The 13,522-nt window shown below is 39.0% G+C and overlaps 1 protein-coding gene across 1 annotated transcript; it reads right to left on the bottom strand.

Annotated features, from left to right (window-relative positions):
- Window positions 1-11,286: 11,286 nt before the first annotated feature.
- Window positions 11,287-11,897, bottom strand: Smp_192010 (hypothetical protein; the record flags this gene model as incomplete). Its single annotated transcript, XM_018799259.1, has 1 exon — window positions 11,287-11,897. One exon carries the CDS (start codon window positions 11,895-11,897, stop codon window positions 11,493-11,495), a length of 405 nt encoding a protein of 134 aa, XP_018651066.1. The 3' UTR covers window positions 11,287-11,492.
- Between the last annotated feature and the right edge of the window lie 1,625 nt (window positions 11,898-13,522).

The following is a 13,522-nucleotide window of genomic DNA, read 5'->3' as shown; positions in this document are numbered from 1 at the left end:
CTTGTCTTTCGGTTGGGAGACGGTCATCTCGCCTACGTCACAAGTGAAGTAACTTAGAACAAGCAAATCAAACTTTCTGAATGCATATTGAGATTTCGTCACACGGCGAGACTAAAGAACATGGACGACCCTTGAACGAATCTTAAATGACCTTGAGAAATATTAGCCAATCAGAAGACAGTTAGCATACAGTAAAAATATATTATACAAAACTCAAAAATTAAGGGGGATACTGTTCTTTTACATGAATCAAAAACTTATCAAGGTCAGATATAGGTTCAGAAGTTTTAAAATCATAGTGCATCCGGCACAAGAACTCATCCATGTGGCTCCATAGTAGTCAACCTCTGGAACCATGATAAAGTCCCGAGAATTCTTTCAGCCTCGACTACATAGTTTCAGTGTTGTCGGTATGTTGGTATGGTTTAGGGTTTAGGATTAGGGTTACGGTTTAGGATTTAAGAGGAGACTATAAATTATGGACGACATTTGAGCGACGCTAGAGTGAATCTGAGAGTGTCAACGTAATAACTAAGACTAAATGAGGGTTATTAACCTGTGTGAAGAATTCAAATTATGATTTACAGTTCATGGTTAAGGTTAGGAATTATACTTAAAGTTTTCATCACGAACTGACATCAGCTATAATGCCACAACTCTATCCAAATGTATAATTGAATTCTGCGCCAAAATCTCATGATAACTTATCTTGTAGACGCTTAATTATCATGTTTTCTTTAAAATCCGTTGCAAACCGACCGTACGTAAGCGTCAGGTACCGAACTTAGCGCCGTGACCTTGAAAACCCGCGAAAGCTTCTGATTGGCTCGTCCATGTTCTTTAGTCTCGCCCGTCACACTATACAACCAGGACTGATGAGAATCTTAAGATAAATAAAGCAAACTATGCGTTCAACTAGTTCACTCACTGTCTAAAAATGCAAACAGTAAAACAATGCTGTACTGATGACCTTGAACAATTACAACACATTGGTTAGCTATATAATCACTGACGATCAGTGAAAAATTTTCAACAGTATGACATGGTTATTGGGAGCTAACTCAAACTGCTTATTACTGCAAACAGAAAAGGGTAATCGGTAAGAACTAAAAGTCAAGTTACGGTTGAGTTATGAGCAAGAGATGAATCTCGGAGTTAGCAGTTATGGTTACGACTTATACTAAACACAATTATAGACACATTTTAGGCACAAGAGCCGACTAACGGATGATAAATATTTGAGATACAACTTGCACCAAGATCATGTATAGGTTGGTTGTCAAATGTATTGTATTTTCATCACTGTTACAATACACAAAGTAGAACCTGACACACGTACATCGGTTTAAATTGTCATATCCTATTATTACAACCAAATAAAATTATTTTACGAATCCCTACGTAGTAGAAGTATCAGTAAAAGTAAAAGAATATTATGTATACAAGAAAAAAGGTACTGCAGTAAAATAGTTCTATGGAATTTTAAGCACCTTAAAACTTGGTGAAAGCTATTTTGACAGTAAAGCTGAACCATAATGAGAGAATTTCAAGCGTGAGAGCTCACTTAAAGTCACAATGTGTACTTTAAAACAGCACACCTTCTGGCGAATAAGATGAACTGAGTTAGTAATGCTCATTTATTCTAATGAGAATAATTCGACTCAGGAAGACAACCTGAATTATGTTAGTGACGACAGTACCCCGAGATGTCTGAGTAAAGATTTAAGACCAGAATCCATGTTATAGGGTAAAAATGTAGAATTTAGAATCATGGGTTATAGTTGCAATTATAATTGAGATGTAGAGGCAGAGGAAGAGTCTGGAAATAGGATATGGAGTTTCAGATTACAACTTAGTAGTAGGATGCAGAGTTGAGCACTTGGGGCTAGGATTCAAATATAGTCTTTGGTTTACGATTAGAAATAGGCTTTAGGGTACATACAGATTAACCGCAAAGTCAAATACCACTCTTTACACTATGAAAATAAATAGTAGGATCTGCAACCTAATCCCAATCCACAATACTGAGCCGTTTATTGATATTCGTTGTTTCGATGGTCTGTATGTTGATTCAATCAGGATCATTTAAAAACTCGATCCAGCTTACTCTTATAACTAAGTCTCATCAATTTAGGATTTGTTTTTAATGTGTGCGTCTGCTTTATAGTGTCAGTCAGTCACCTACAACGTAAGACCACACACATATGCATCGGTACAAGTTGTCATACCTCATTAGCAGAACAGGATCAACACCGAATCCATAGAAGCAGTTACCTCAATGGTAACAATATATTAAAAGAAGAGATTGCATATAAGGATATGATGCAGGGAGAAAGAAGGGTATAAAGTAATTTTAATCTCACAGTTTAAGGGAAGACAGAGTGCATACACCTACACCATTATAATAGATCCTGAACCATGTCACCCAGAGTCTCCAACTAGGGTTTACGATAGTCGTGTGGACTCCAACCAAGTAGTCTGCATCTAACAATATGGCTCACACCAGAAGTTAGTGACTTTATGGACTAACGCCACATTTTGGTTTGGCAGCCATTAACTTTCTTCCATCCGTCTCCAAAATTAGTCAGCGTTTCTCACCATGGTAGTCGGTGATTGGGCATGTGTAATACGTAGCCTACCCATCTCAGTCGATATAGATTAACAACTTCATTAACTGATTTACCATCATTCCTTAATACCCTGCGTCCAACCTCACTATCACTTACCCGGTGATCCCAGCAGACGCGAGAAATATTTCTAAGACATCTGTGATCAAATACCAGTAACTTACGAGTATCGTCTACCCTTAATGATCAACAGCAATCGACGTTTCTTTGTTTTGCAATTGACATGAAGAACATTAGAGATTTGTGGGCTTGAGTAAAGGTGGCTAATGCGCGTGCATTTGGGCAAAGAGGAGCATTTTTAGACGGAAAATAAGAGAATTCTACAGAATTTTAGACATAAAACGACAAAACGAAAAATTTCGCATTTGCTTCATATCTCTCCACTATTTTCTTAAGAAATATCTCCACTTCACCCTTTTAGACTATTTGGGTCACAGAAATGAAGAACCTATCTCGCTAGGTCTTAGTCAATAATACTATGTGGGATAGGCTGAACATTAACAGAGTCCTTTATATCGAAATTAATGATAGTGACGTATTTAGGAACGGTTTGATCACCAGAATACCGAAATACGAAAGACCTAGAATACTTACTTGGGTCGATAACCGCCAGTAACTTCTGACCTAATTTATAGTAAATTATAACAAGCAGAAAGGAACGTTGAGATCGTTCGCTCAAAAAGTTGCTATATTCTAAGTAATGGATTCAGTGATTCTTTTAGGTGAAATGATATCCGTGTGGAAATAAAGAAAAAACATATACGTAACCGCTAAAACAGTTACCCAATTAGGTTCGATAAATGACACCCTGTATTTTGCCGTATTAAGTACTACTGATGATATTAGGATGATATTATCTGCTGTATTCCAGCTGGTCATTTAACCGCTACTGGTGAACGGTCTTTTTCATCTATATTATTCAAATGCAAATGCCTTCTCAAAAATCTAATGGGATTGTAGGGCCAGTGAAATGTCACTTTGCCCTAGCTAAGTCATCCGGCACCTGGATCTGTGAATCATCAACGATGATGATCTCTGTCGAATGACTGGAGGCCTACTCGAGTTAGACGGTGATGGCGTGACAAACCAGCTAACTTCGAAGTCACACCTCGCGGTCAGCATCTAACGTGGACTACCCCTTCGATGTATAAAAGTAGTATGGCTGTTTTGAAGACCATATAACACAAAGGACGTCATGACGTAGATATATAGGTAAGAATGATTACAGAGAAGCTAGTGAAACCACCACCGCATGGGCCAGTCCATGGTGTATGATTGACTGATGAGCGTTGGTTTTCCTTAAGTTTGACGGGTATCAATGATCTGTTCGATATTCAGTGACCCAACTGCCGGATGAGTTGGCTAGAGCTCAGGGGTATTTAACTGCCCCTACAATACTCCCCCTCCATACTCAACGGCCGTTTGAATGTGTGTCGAACATGTTGGGAGTGGTCGCGCACCGGAGGTTGCCAAACAATTATTATGGATCCTCCGGTTATTACTGAGGTGTAAGACTAATGGAGAGGGGGCAGCAGAAACTGATAGGGAAACAGCGAGTAGTAATATGATTGTAGAAAGTAGGTTGAATGTAAAGCGACTAACCATAGAAGTTGTAGCTGTGAATAAATCCCCAAAATCGATAGCTCTGTGAGTGTTCGACATTGGATGCCGACCACATGAGTTTTAATGTACTCATTTAGCTGAAGGTGTTCGGCCGTGCATCCGCACTAAATCACGTTTCAGAACAGCGTGAGCAACACCCCCTGCGATCACTAGCCAGATTAGATCAGTCACTGCTCGATATATTGATAACCCACCAAATATATCTTCCAACCTCCTCGCTTCTGACTTCTGATTTTACTGGGTGGGCGCGACTCAATTATCGAAGGTGTCACTGGTAAAGTGTTATCAAACTACAATACCTGTGGTATCTTCAAAGTAAAAGAAAGGACATGACTTTGTAAGATCAATCAAGTTACGTTGAAATAGATAGCTCTGACAAGTGATTGGATCCCTCAGATGAAAAATGTTGAGCGAATTACCAATCGTTGCCGATTTTTATACTGCCATTGGTTTAAAGTAGAAAGTCAGACGGTGCTGTTGACAGCTACTGTTCGTTAGTGTCGAATCCTAGTTATATCTGTATTTAACAGACTAACTGTAAGTACAGAAGTATAACCGTGAAGAGAAGTCACGATTTCGTTGTGCGAAAATATCGATCAACTTGTAGCCAGAGTTTCAAAAGCTGATGACTCCTGTTACAATTAGTAAGGGTCGAAGACTACAGATTGATAGCAAAAGTAGCACGACGAAGTCTCTAAAAGATGATAAACGGTGAGTGTTGCATGTTTGTTCGATAAGTGAGACGAAAAATATCGAAAAGAACATAAGAAAACAAGAGTGTCACTCTGAACTCATGTCAATGATGCCGGTGAAAAACGCTGTCAGTGTTGGGATAGAGTTGACAATGTCGTTTCCAGTTTGCAGAAGATTCGCTCGACTGCGTAAACTGATGATTTGTGCGAATGATAGTGTCGTCAAACCACCAGTTGAACTGGACAGGTTTTATGTCGTCGAGTAGTTGAACAGCTGATCTCTTAGATAACAGCCATGAGGTCACAATACTTCATAAAACAAAGTATGACGTCGAAGTTGAATAACTACGATAGTTTGGACGTGTTACAACGTCACATCGTTCTTCCGTATACTGAAAGCTGTACTGAACGTTAGTTTGGGTATTGTTAATACAACAGTTGGATGTGTACATGCAAACATATACGAAGACTATCGTGGGGTTCGTGGAGAATTTCTTAGGTTGTTTAGGTATTCCTCAAACCTGTATTGCATGTGAATAAACCGAAAACGGAATAAAAATGACTTTCGTGCAATAACAAAGTCGGGTCATGATTTGCCTTTCGAGATAACAGCAAATACAAAGCGTATAGTAAACATTAATTAAAACGGTAACCACCAATATAGCTAAAGTTTAGAAAAATCAGATAAAGTGAACACTTCGTAAAAAGCTAATACAAACAGCTTATTATCTAGCGTTAAGTGGCATATTACGTACAACAAAGTGTCTATTTAGGGCATGGACTCAGAACGCTCGTGTACATGCAATACATTTTTCCACAATACGACAACTTACGAGTCATAAATGTACATGATTTCGACTGAAACTTGGCGGTAGTCACATAATATATGACTACTGTACGTGAAAGTAACTGCGAAATGTTATTAGGCATCACAAACACAGTACGAAATAATCTAATGCAATCATGAAACTCGTCTGGGTTACTTTCGCTCCCAAATAATTAAATTTTGAAGAAGACAGTGATTCGAATCTGTATTATATATGAGATATTTCGTGCCTTAAGGTAACCCTCGTGCTATTGATAGAAGAAACCAGAGAAGTAGTGAATAGGTCTTTATTTCGATCTTCGCGCAGTCACAGTGGAGCGTGGGATTATTTGTTCAGACAAACAAAGGCTCTCAACATTCAATATAAGATAATAGGGAATATAACGCTTACAAAAAGTAAGGAAGTGAATGAATACTTGAACAATACTGTTTTAGCATATGCTTGGTTGTTTGGGGTCAACTCTTAACCAACCAACCTGAGCTGTTACATTAGCTTCCCCCTAGAATCGACTTCCGTAGGAACGTCGGTTCGATTAACCTATCTATCAAAAACACCTTAGTTCTATTTCTCATCCCAAGGCGAAATTATCAACTCGCTCACTATTTGACTTACAATCAGTTACGACTAACGCTTTCAACGATAGTCCATGGATGTCTCTTCATTTACTAGCTTGTCATCTTATTTTGTAGCATGTGATCTTTTCTACAACTATCGCTGACGGTTTGCTGCGTGCTTTCAAGAGAAAGTGTGAGAATGTGGAATAAGAATATCTGAGGAAGTGCCGCGAGCGGGCTACCCAACACCATGTTGGTGAGGTACGATTTTTCCATGCCCAGACCGGCTATCAGGTGTTTACTCACCTACCTCTTGAGTCGCCCTCAAGTAAAAAGTAAAGAAGAGTCTACTCCAAAGGTAATGGTGAAAATCAAGCAAACCTGAAGAACTGCTCCACTGCCTGCATAAAATAATAAAATACAAAATGGAAATACATAAATGCAATTGATATTTGTTCGGTTCATGTAAGTGCTTGGCCTCCAGAACGTATTGGTATTGTGGAAGGAAATAAACATAGTGTAGATATCTTGTGTACGAAGAACCATGAAAACAACAAAAAAAAACTCTTTTGTAATGCATATATGTAAAAGGGTGAACTTGCTGGAAGTTGGACTCTTTAACAAAATCGATCAAATGCATGACCTTGAGCCAGTGATGACCGCCTTTTACAACTAGGTGCGTAACCAAGGGTGCATCAGAGTAATCCACAAAACTGAAACGAATATACGGTTAAGAAGCAAAAAAAATTGTGTGGAGTATGCGGATCAAGTACAGTTGTGTCAAATACCCTTTTCTGGTTTGATTTAGGTGTGCATGATATATTGAAGCAATATTTCGTCAATTCATCCAAGTAACGAATTGGTTTGCACCTCAGAAGTGTGTAAGTCCTGTTACTCATTAGTATTATGAATGATTAGTCGATAAAAGGAAAAATTGCAGTCATTCCCCCGTGGTTTGATGTGGTCTAATGGCTAGGCACACGGTCCAGCATTCAGGAGGGCAGAGGTTCGAGTGCGTGGGGCCTATGTTCTTGTTCACCAAAACCCCCTTCAATACGACGTTTGTTGGCCATAAGTTGCTCAGATATGAGAGAAAGATAACAAGAGGACAGATTGATATATCAAAGTGCCATATTGGAACAGTACAAGTTCTTTGTTTGTATTAATAATAATACTATAGAAAAAAAAATGATGAGAACTTTAATAAGTACTTGACCATGGTTTAATCCAAAATGTTTTGTCTAAAAAAAACTTATTAATAGTAGTATTAATCGTATCAAGCTACTAAACATATCTTCGACCGAAAACTTTTAGAATTAGTTCATATGGTATATATGTATAGCCAGTCTACGTGAAAAATGTATACAGATATATAAGAAGTACATTCAACATAGTTAATTAACCAGAAAAAGAAATTATAAAACTCGCCTGGGTTGCTTTTTGAATTCGTTGTATTTGCCAGTGTTAGTTGTATGAGTTTGATTAAAATCCTCAGCCATCGTTTCGGAATACCTAGCTTACGTGTCCAGTATTTAAAAAAAAATTTAACATAACACTTATATATCAAAGGTAAAAGGTCTGGGGAGTTGTATGTGAGGCGGAATGAGGAAAAAAAACTATTTTTACGTAGATGCAGGGTCTGATTAGCTACGTGGTTAGATTTATCCTGCAGCCGAAACTGTCAACATCCTTGACTGACTAATCGGATGTGCCCAGCGAACCGTTTTAGTCATTTGTAAAGATTTATCATCTTTACATTTCGATTCCGTAATGGATTTGTCAGTTAAACGATCTAACAACACGTATGGTGGTTCATGATCTAGATAAGCCGGCTTTAGCCTATCAATACTTACTGTGTCGATGTTTCCATGTTTTTCTATCACGAAATATTTAGATTTTCTTGAGACGACTTTGAAAGGACCTTCAAATGGAGGACTGAGTGGTGCTTTTATTTTGTCACATCTTATCCAGACGTGCGTGCAATTGCTTAGGTCTTTAGGTATATATACAGCGCGCGATTGTTCACGAGTATTAATCGGCTTAAGTTTAGACATGTGGTCCCGTAGTTGATCTACATAATTTTCTAAATTAAGTTTTTGAATGTTAGTATTAGGGTTAATAAATTCACCTGGTAGTCTCAGAGTTGTTCTGAAAACCAGTTCCGCAGCTGAACACTGTGCGTCAGTTTTGACAGATGTTCGCATTCCCAACATAACTAACGGTAGGAATTCTGTCCACTGATTGGGGTTTGAGTGAGGTATAAGGGCGGTTTTTAGCTGACGGTGAAAACGTTCTACCATCCCATTAGTCTGAGGATGATATGCAGTGCAGCGTATCCTATTGGAGCCTAGAAGTTTAGCCAAGTTATTAAATAGTTCGGATTCGAATTGCGCTCCTCTATCCGTCGTTATTGTTATAGGTGTACCAAAAATGGTTACCCAGTTCTGCATGAAAACTTTGGCTACTGTTTCCGCTGTGATGTCCGCTATCGGGATGGCTATAGGGAATCTGGTAAATCGATCTATGCATGTAAAAAGATAATTAAAACCGTTTGAACGTGGTAAAGGACCTACCAAGTCGATATGCACATGGGCAAAACGTGCATCTGGTTGCGAGAAAACACCTATGGGTGAATTTGTGTGACGATTTATCTTTGATTGTTGACATGCTGAACACTCTCTAACCCATTTGTGTACATCCTTCTGTAAATTCGGCCATATATATCTGGCATTGATTAGTTTTGTTGAAGCTTTTGCGCCAGGATGAGACAAAGAATGAAAGTTATTATATATCAACTTTCGCATACTTTTGGGAACGAAAGGTCGCGGCATTGCCTTGGTCGTGTCACAGTAGATTAGAATACCATCAACAGGTGATGGGAACTGTTTTAAATTAAGACTTGAATTGTTTGTTTTAATCAGGTTTTGTAATTCTAGATCCTGCTCTTGTTCGTTTCTCAACGTCTCGAAGTTTACTGTAGACTGCTGTAGCACGTTTATTTCTAGCCTAGATAAAGCATCTGCCGCCTGATTGTCCTGACCTTTGACATATCGGATATCGCTTGTGAACTGTGATATATAGTCAAGGTGTCGGACTTCTCGAGGTGAGTATTTATCAGCTCTCGCTTTTAGTGCATTCGTTAGTGGTTTGTGATCCGTAAAGACTATAAATTCCCTGCCTTCTAACATGTGTCGGAAGTGTTTAATGGTTAGGTAGATTGCAAGAAGTTCTCGCCCGAAGGTAGAATACCTTGTCTCTGCTGGAGCGAGTCTTTTTGAGAAGAAAGCAATTGGTTTCCAGGCGTTTTTAACCAGTTGGTTAAGGGTACCGCCTACTGCTTTATCAGAAGCATCCACCATCAAAGCAAGTGGGGAAAGAGAATTCGGATACATCAACGTAGTTGCTTGAGCTAGTTTATCTTTAAGCTGTTTAATAGCTTCGACAGCGTCAGAAGACAGTTTGAATTCTTTTGGTTTTCCTTTTAGTGAATCTGTCAAAGGTTGCATTAATTGTGCACAACCTGGTATGAATCTGCGATAAAGGTTAATTAGACCTAGAAAACTTCTCAGTTGTGTTAGAGAACTAGGTATGGGATATTGTTTAATGGTGTCTACTTCTTTTTTGATCGGTTTAATCCCTTCTGGGCTTATTGTGTGACCGAGAAATTCTAAAGTTTGAACACCGAAAACACACTTACTTTGATGTATGTTTATTCCATGTTCATCCAGTCTTTTTAACACTGTTTTTACATGCTGTCCGTGTGATTGCAAATCGGGGCTGGCAATTAACAAGTCGTCTATATACCCCTGCGCAAATGGCATACCTCGAAGTAGATTGTCTAAGAATCTTTGAAATGTCTGTGCCGCATTTCTCAGGCCGAATGGCATGCGTACAAACTCGAATAAGCCAAAGGGTGTTGTAATAGCTGTCTTGGGGATATCTTCATCAGCCACTGGGATATTGTGATATGCCCTGACTAAGTCAATTTTAGTGAATATGTTCATACCTTGTAAACCGTTTGTGAAATCTTGGATATGCGGTATTGGGTACCTATCTGGTACGGTTTGACGGTTGAGGGCTCTGTAATCCCCGCACGGTCGCCAGTCACCTTCATTCTTCTCTGGGACCATATGCAAAGGGGATGCCCATTGACTATCAGAGGGACGGATAATACCCAGTTGTAGCATATAATCAAACTCGGCCCTAGCGATTTTGAGCTTATCTGGTGCTAGTCTCCTGGGTTTTGCAAAAACCGGTGCACCTTCGGTTTTGATAGTGTGACTTACTTTTAGTTTGTCTTTAGAAGGCTGTGGGTTTGGTTTAGTTAAGTTTGGAAATTCCGCGAGTATATCTTGGAATTTCGCTGTTGTTACTGGAGGAGTTTGAATCAAGTTAAGAGAGCTGATGTGACTTTCTTTGCCTTTTGTGTAATACGAAGTTTCTTATAGTGTTAATCGCCGTTTCTTGGTGTCAACTAGAAATTCGTATCTCTCTAGAAAGTCCATCCCCAGTATTGCCAGATCTAAGTCGGCTACCGTGAAAACCCAAGGGAATTGCCTCCTGAAACCCAAATCTAGGGTTAAGTTTTTCTGCCCAAATGTCGCAATTTTAGTTTTATTTGCAGCTTGAAGTGAAATTGATGATGTTTCTCGACTAATCTCAGTTTTATTTTGAGGGGTGATGCTAAGAGCAGCGCCAGTATCCACCAAGAAATTCAAGCCAGAGTTTCTGTCTCTAACATAAAACAAGCGACTGTTTAGGCGCCCCTCCTCAGTCGTCGCGACCTGGGGAGGGGTTACTCGTTTCCCGCTGTCTTAGAATTATGCTTAGGCCAGGCGCATGGTTGCATGCACTTGGTTGAGTTGACACCAAACTTCCAGTGGTACCAACAAAACTGCCCAGGTTGTCTGGACATTTGTGACCTGTTTTGTGACTTGGATCATGGTCGTTGTGGTGACCTGCTCCTGTTTCTATGACCCATTTGCATTCTGGTGACAGCCTCAGTGAGACTCTTAACACTCGCAATGAGTCCTTCTGTGACGGGGTCTTTTGCTGATTCTACTTTTTGTGTGTGATTTATTGTGCCTGGTCCAGTTGGAGGACCTCTCTCCATGATTCTATCGGCTATACGCGCTAAATGAGATAATGAGGTTTCAGGATCTTGTGCATTCAGTGTTGGACGTAGCATGGGAGAGCTTGTATCCATCCTTGTTTTAGGACTGCTTCACCCACCGTGTTATCACCCATTAACACTTGGAGGTGACGCAAAAACTGTGACGGCGACCGATCACCTAGTGTTTCACCTTGAAAAAGTCTTTGGATTCTTTGACTATCTGATAATGATAAACGGTTTATCATCTCTCGTCTTAAGATGGTGTATGGTTGTGGTGATGGTGGATCTAAAATCAAGTCACGGACTTCTTTGGCGACTGAAGGAGGAAGGATAGAACACAAGTCTCTATAGCGAACCCCTTCAGATTTGATATTGTGTCTCGTGAAATAATGCTCTAGTTGAGCAAACCACAACTCAGGATCACTACGATCAAATTCTGGAAGTCGGGATTTCGTAGTCATAACAGTGTCTATCTCCACTGGTGACAAATCCTCCAGATTATGGGTTTCTACTGAGTCTGACATGAGGTATGTGACAAATATTGTTGTGAATGAGAACACAGGTGAGGACACCCAACTATGTATTTAGCACAAATTACAACGTTACTTGGTAAAATACAAAAACCATGCTATGATACACTATTTGCAAAATGTTCTTCAATTGCCTCAGGCTTCATTGTTCCTGGATTTTCACACAAATTGCTTTTTATTTCTGTTCTTCTCTTCTTGATCTTCTCAATCTTCTGCTGTCAGATATTCTATTCCTTACTCACCATATATACTACTTATGTTGATATCAGTAGCTCACACCACAATATAGCAATAAAGTTAGCACGAAAAATGGTTACTATAACACGAATAACTTAAGATAATACGGAATAAACTAGTTATATACTCAACTTAGTTTACGGATAATCAGGTCTACTTTTACGCTTAAGTAAAAAAAAATTAATAACAGAAATGAGGTTAAATTTGTGTTCAAAAAGGGCTCACCACTTTCGTGCCTTAAGGTAACCCTCGTGCTATTGATAGAAGAAACCAGAGAAGTAGTGAATAGGTCTTTATTTCGATCTTCGCGCAGTCACAGTGGAGCGTGGGATTATTTGTTCAGACAAACAAAGGCTCTCAACATTCAATATAAGATAATAGGGAATATAACGCTTACAAAAAGTAAGGAAGTGAATGAATACTTGAACAATACTGTTTTAGCATATGCTTGGTTGTTTGGGGTCAACTCTTAACCAACCAACCTGAGCTGTTACAGATACTGTTGATTAAATACTTGGATTAACACAGCATTGTAGACTGAATTTGTATAATTCCAAAATTAACTGAAGCGAAATACGAAGCATTACATGACGAACAGTTTAAACAAGGTCTAACAACGCTGGAAATTTATAGTTCAAACTCACTGTAAATTCCTGGCATTTGTATCTTCTGTTTGGCCATAGAATTCAAAACTTGGAGATTAGGAAGGCAGTGGTTTAGTTTGTTAAACATTCTAGTGGATAGTTTTTGACGGAAGTTAGTTGATAGTGATTAAGCAGAAATATGAATTCAAAATCGACAGCTAATCTTCTTGCGCTTATGTAAGAGGATAATTTACAAAGAGTTGTGCATTCACGTTACCTTGAGGCTATATTTAAGAGTGGTTTATCCTTAAACGTACGATTAACTGCGCGTTGGTTGTACTTGACTTTGATGGCTATCCACGTTAGATGCTGACCGCGAGGTGTGACTTCGAAGTTAGCTGGTTTGTCACGCCATCACCGTCTAACTCGAGTAGGCCTCCAGTCATTCGACAATGATCATCTAAGATAGTGATCTACAGGATTTTCAGGCACTAAGACACTTCGTTGTGTACGTTTCGGAAACCTCACTTATCAGCTTCAGAAACGTACTCCTAACAAACAAAAAGACTGTAAACAAATTCACGTGTTGTTATTTCTCCCAGAAATCCTAAAGTTCATCGAACTTTGATACTCAATACATGACTGACAAAGTTACTTCTCTTTCCATCTTTACAATCACTATTAAAAACGTCTAAATACGTAATGAAAATTTTCCTACTTTTCTGCTGAAAAGTT

The sequence above is a fragment of the Schistosoma mansoni genome, chromosome 3 (assembly GCF_000237925.1).
Source record: "Schistosoma mansoni strain Puerto Rico chromosome 3, complete genome".
In the NCBI taxonomy this organism is placed as follows: Eukaryota; Metazoa; Platyhelminthes; class Trematoda; order Strigeidida; family Schistosomatidae; genus Schistosoma; species Schistosoma mansoni.
This window is presented reverse-complemented; position numbering and strand designations above follow the sequence as displayed.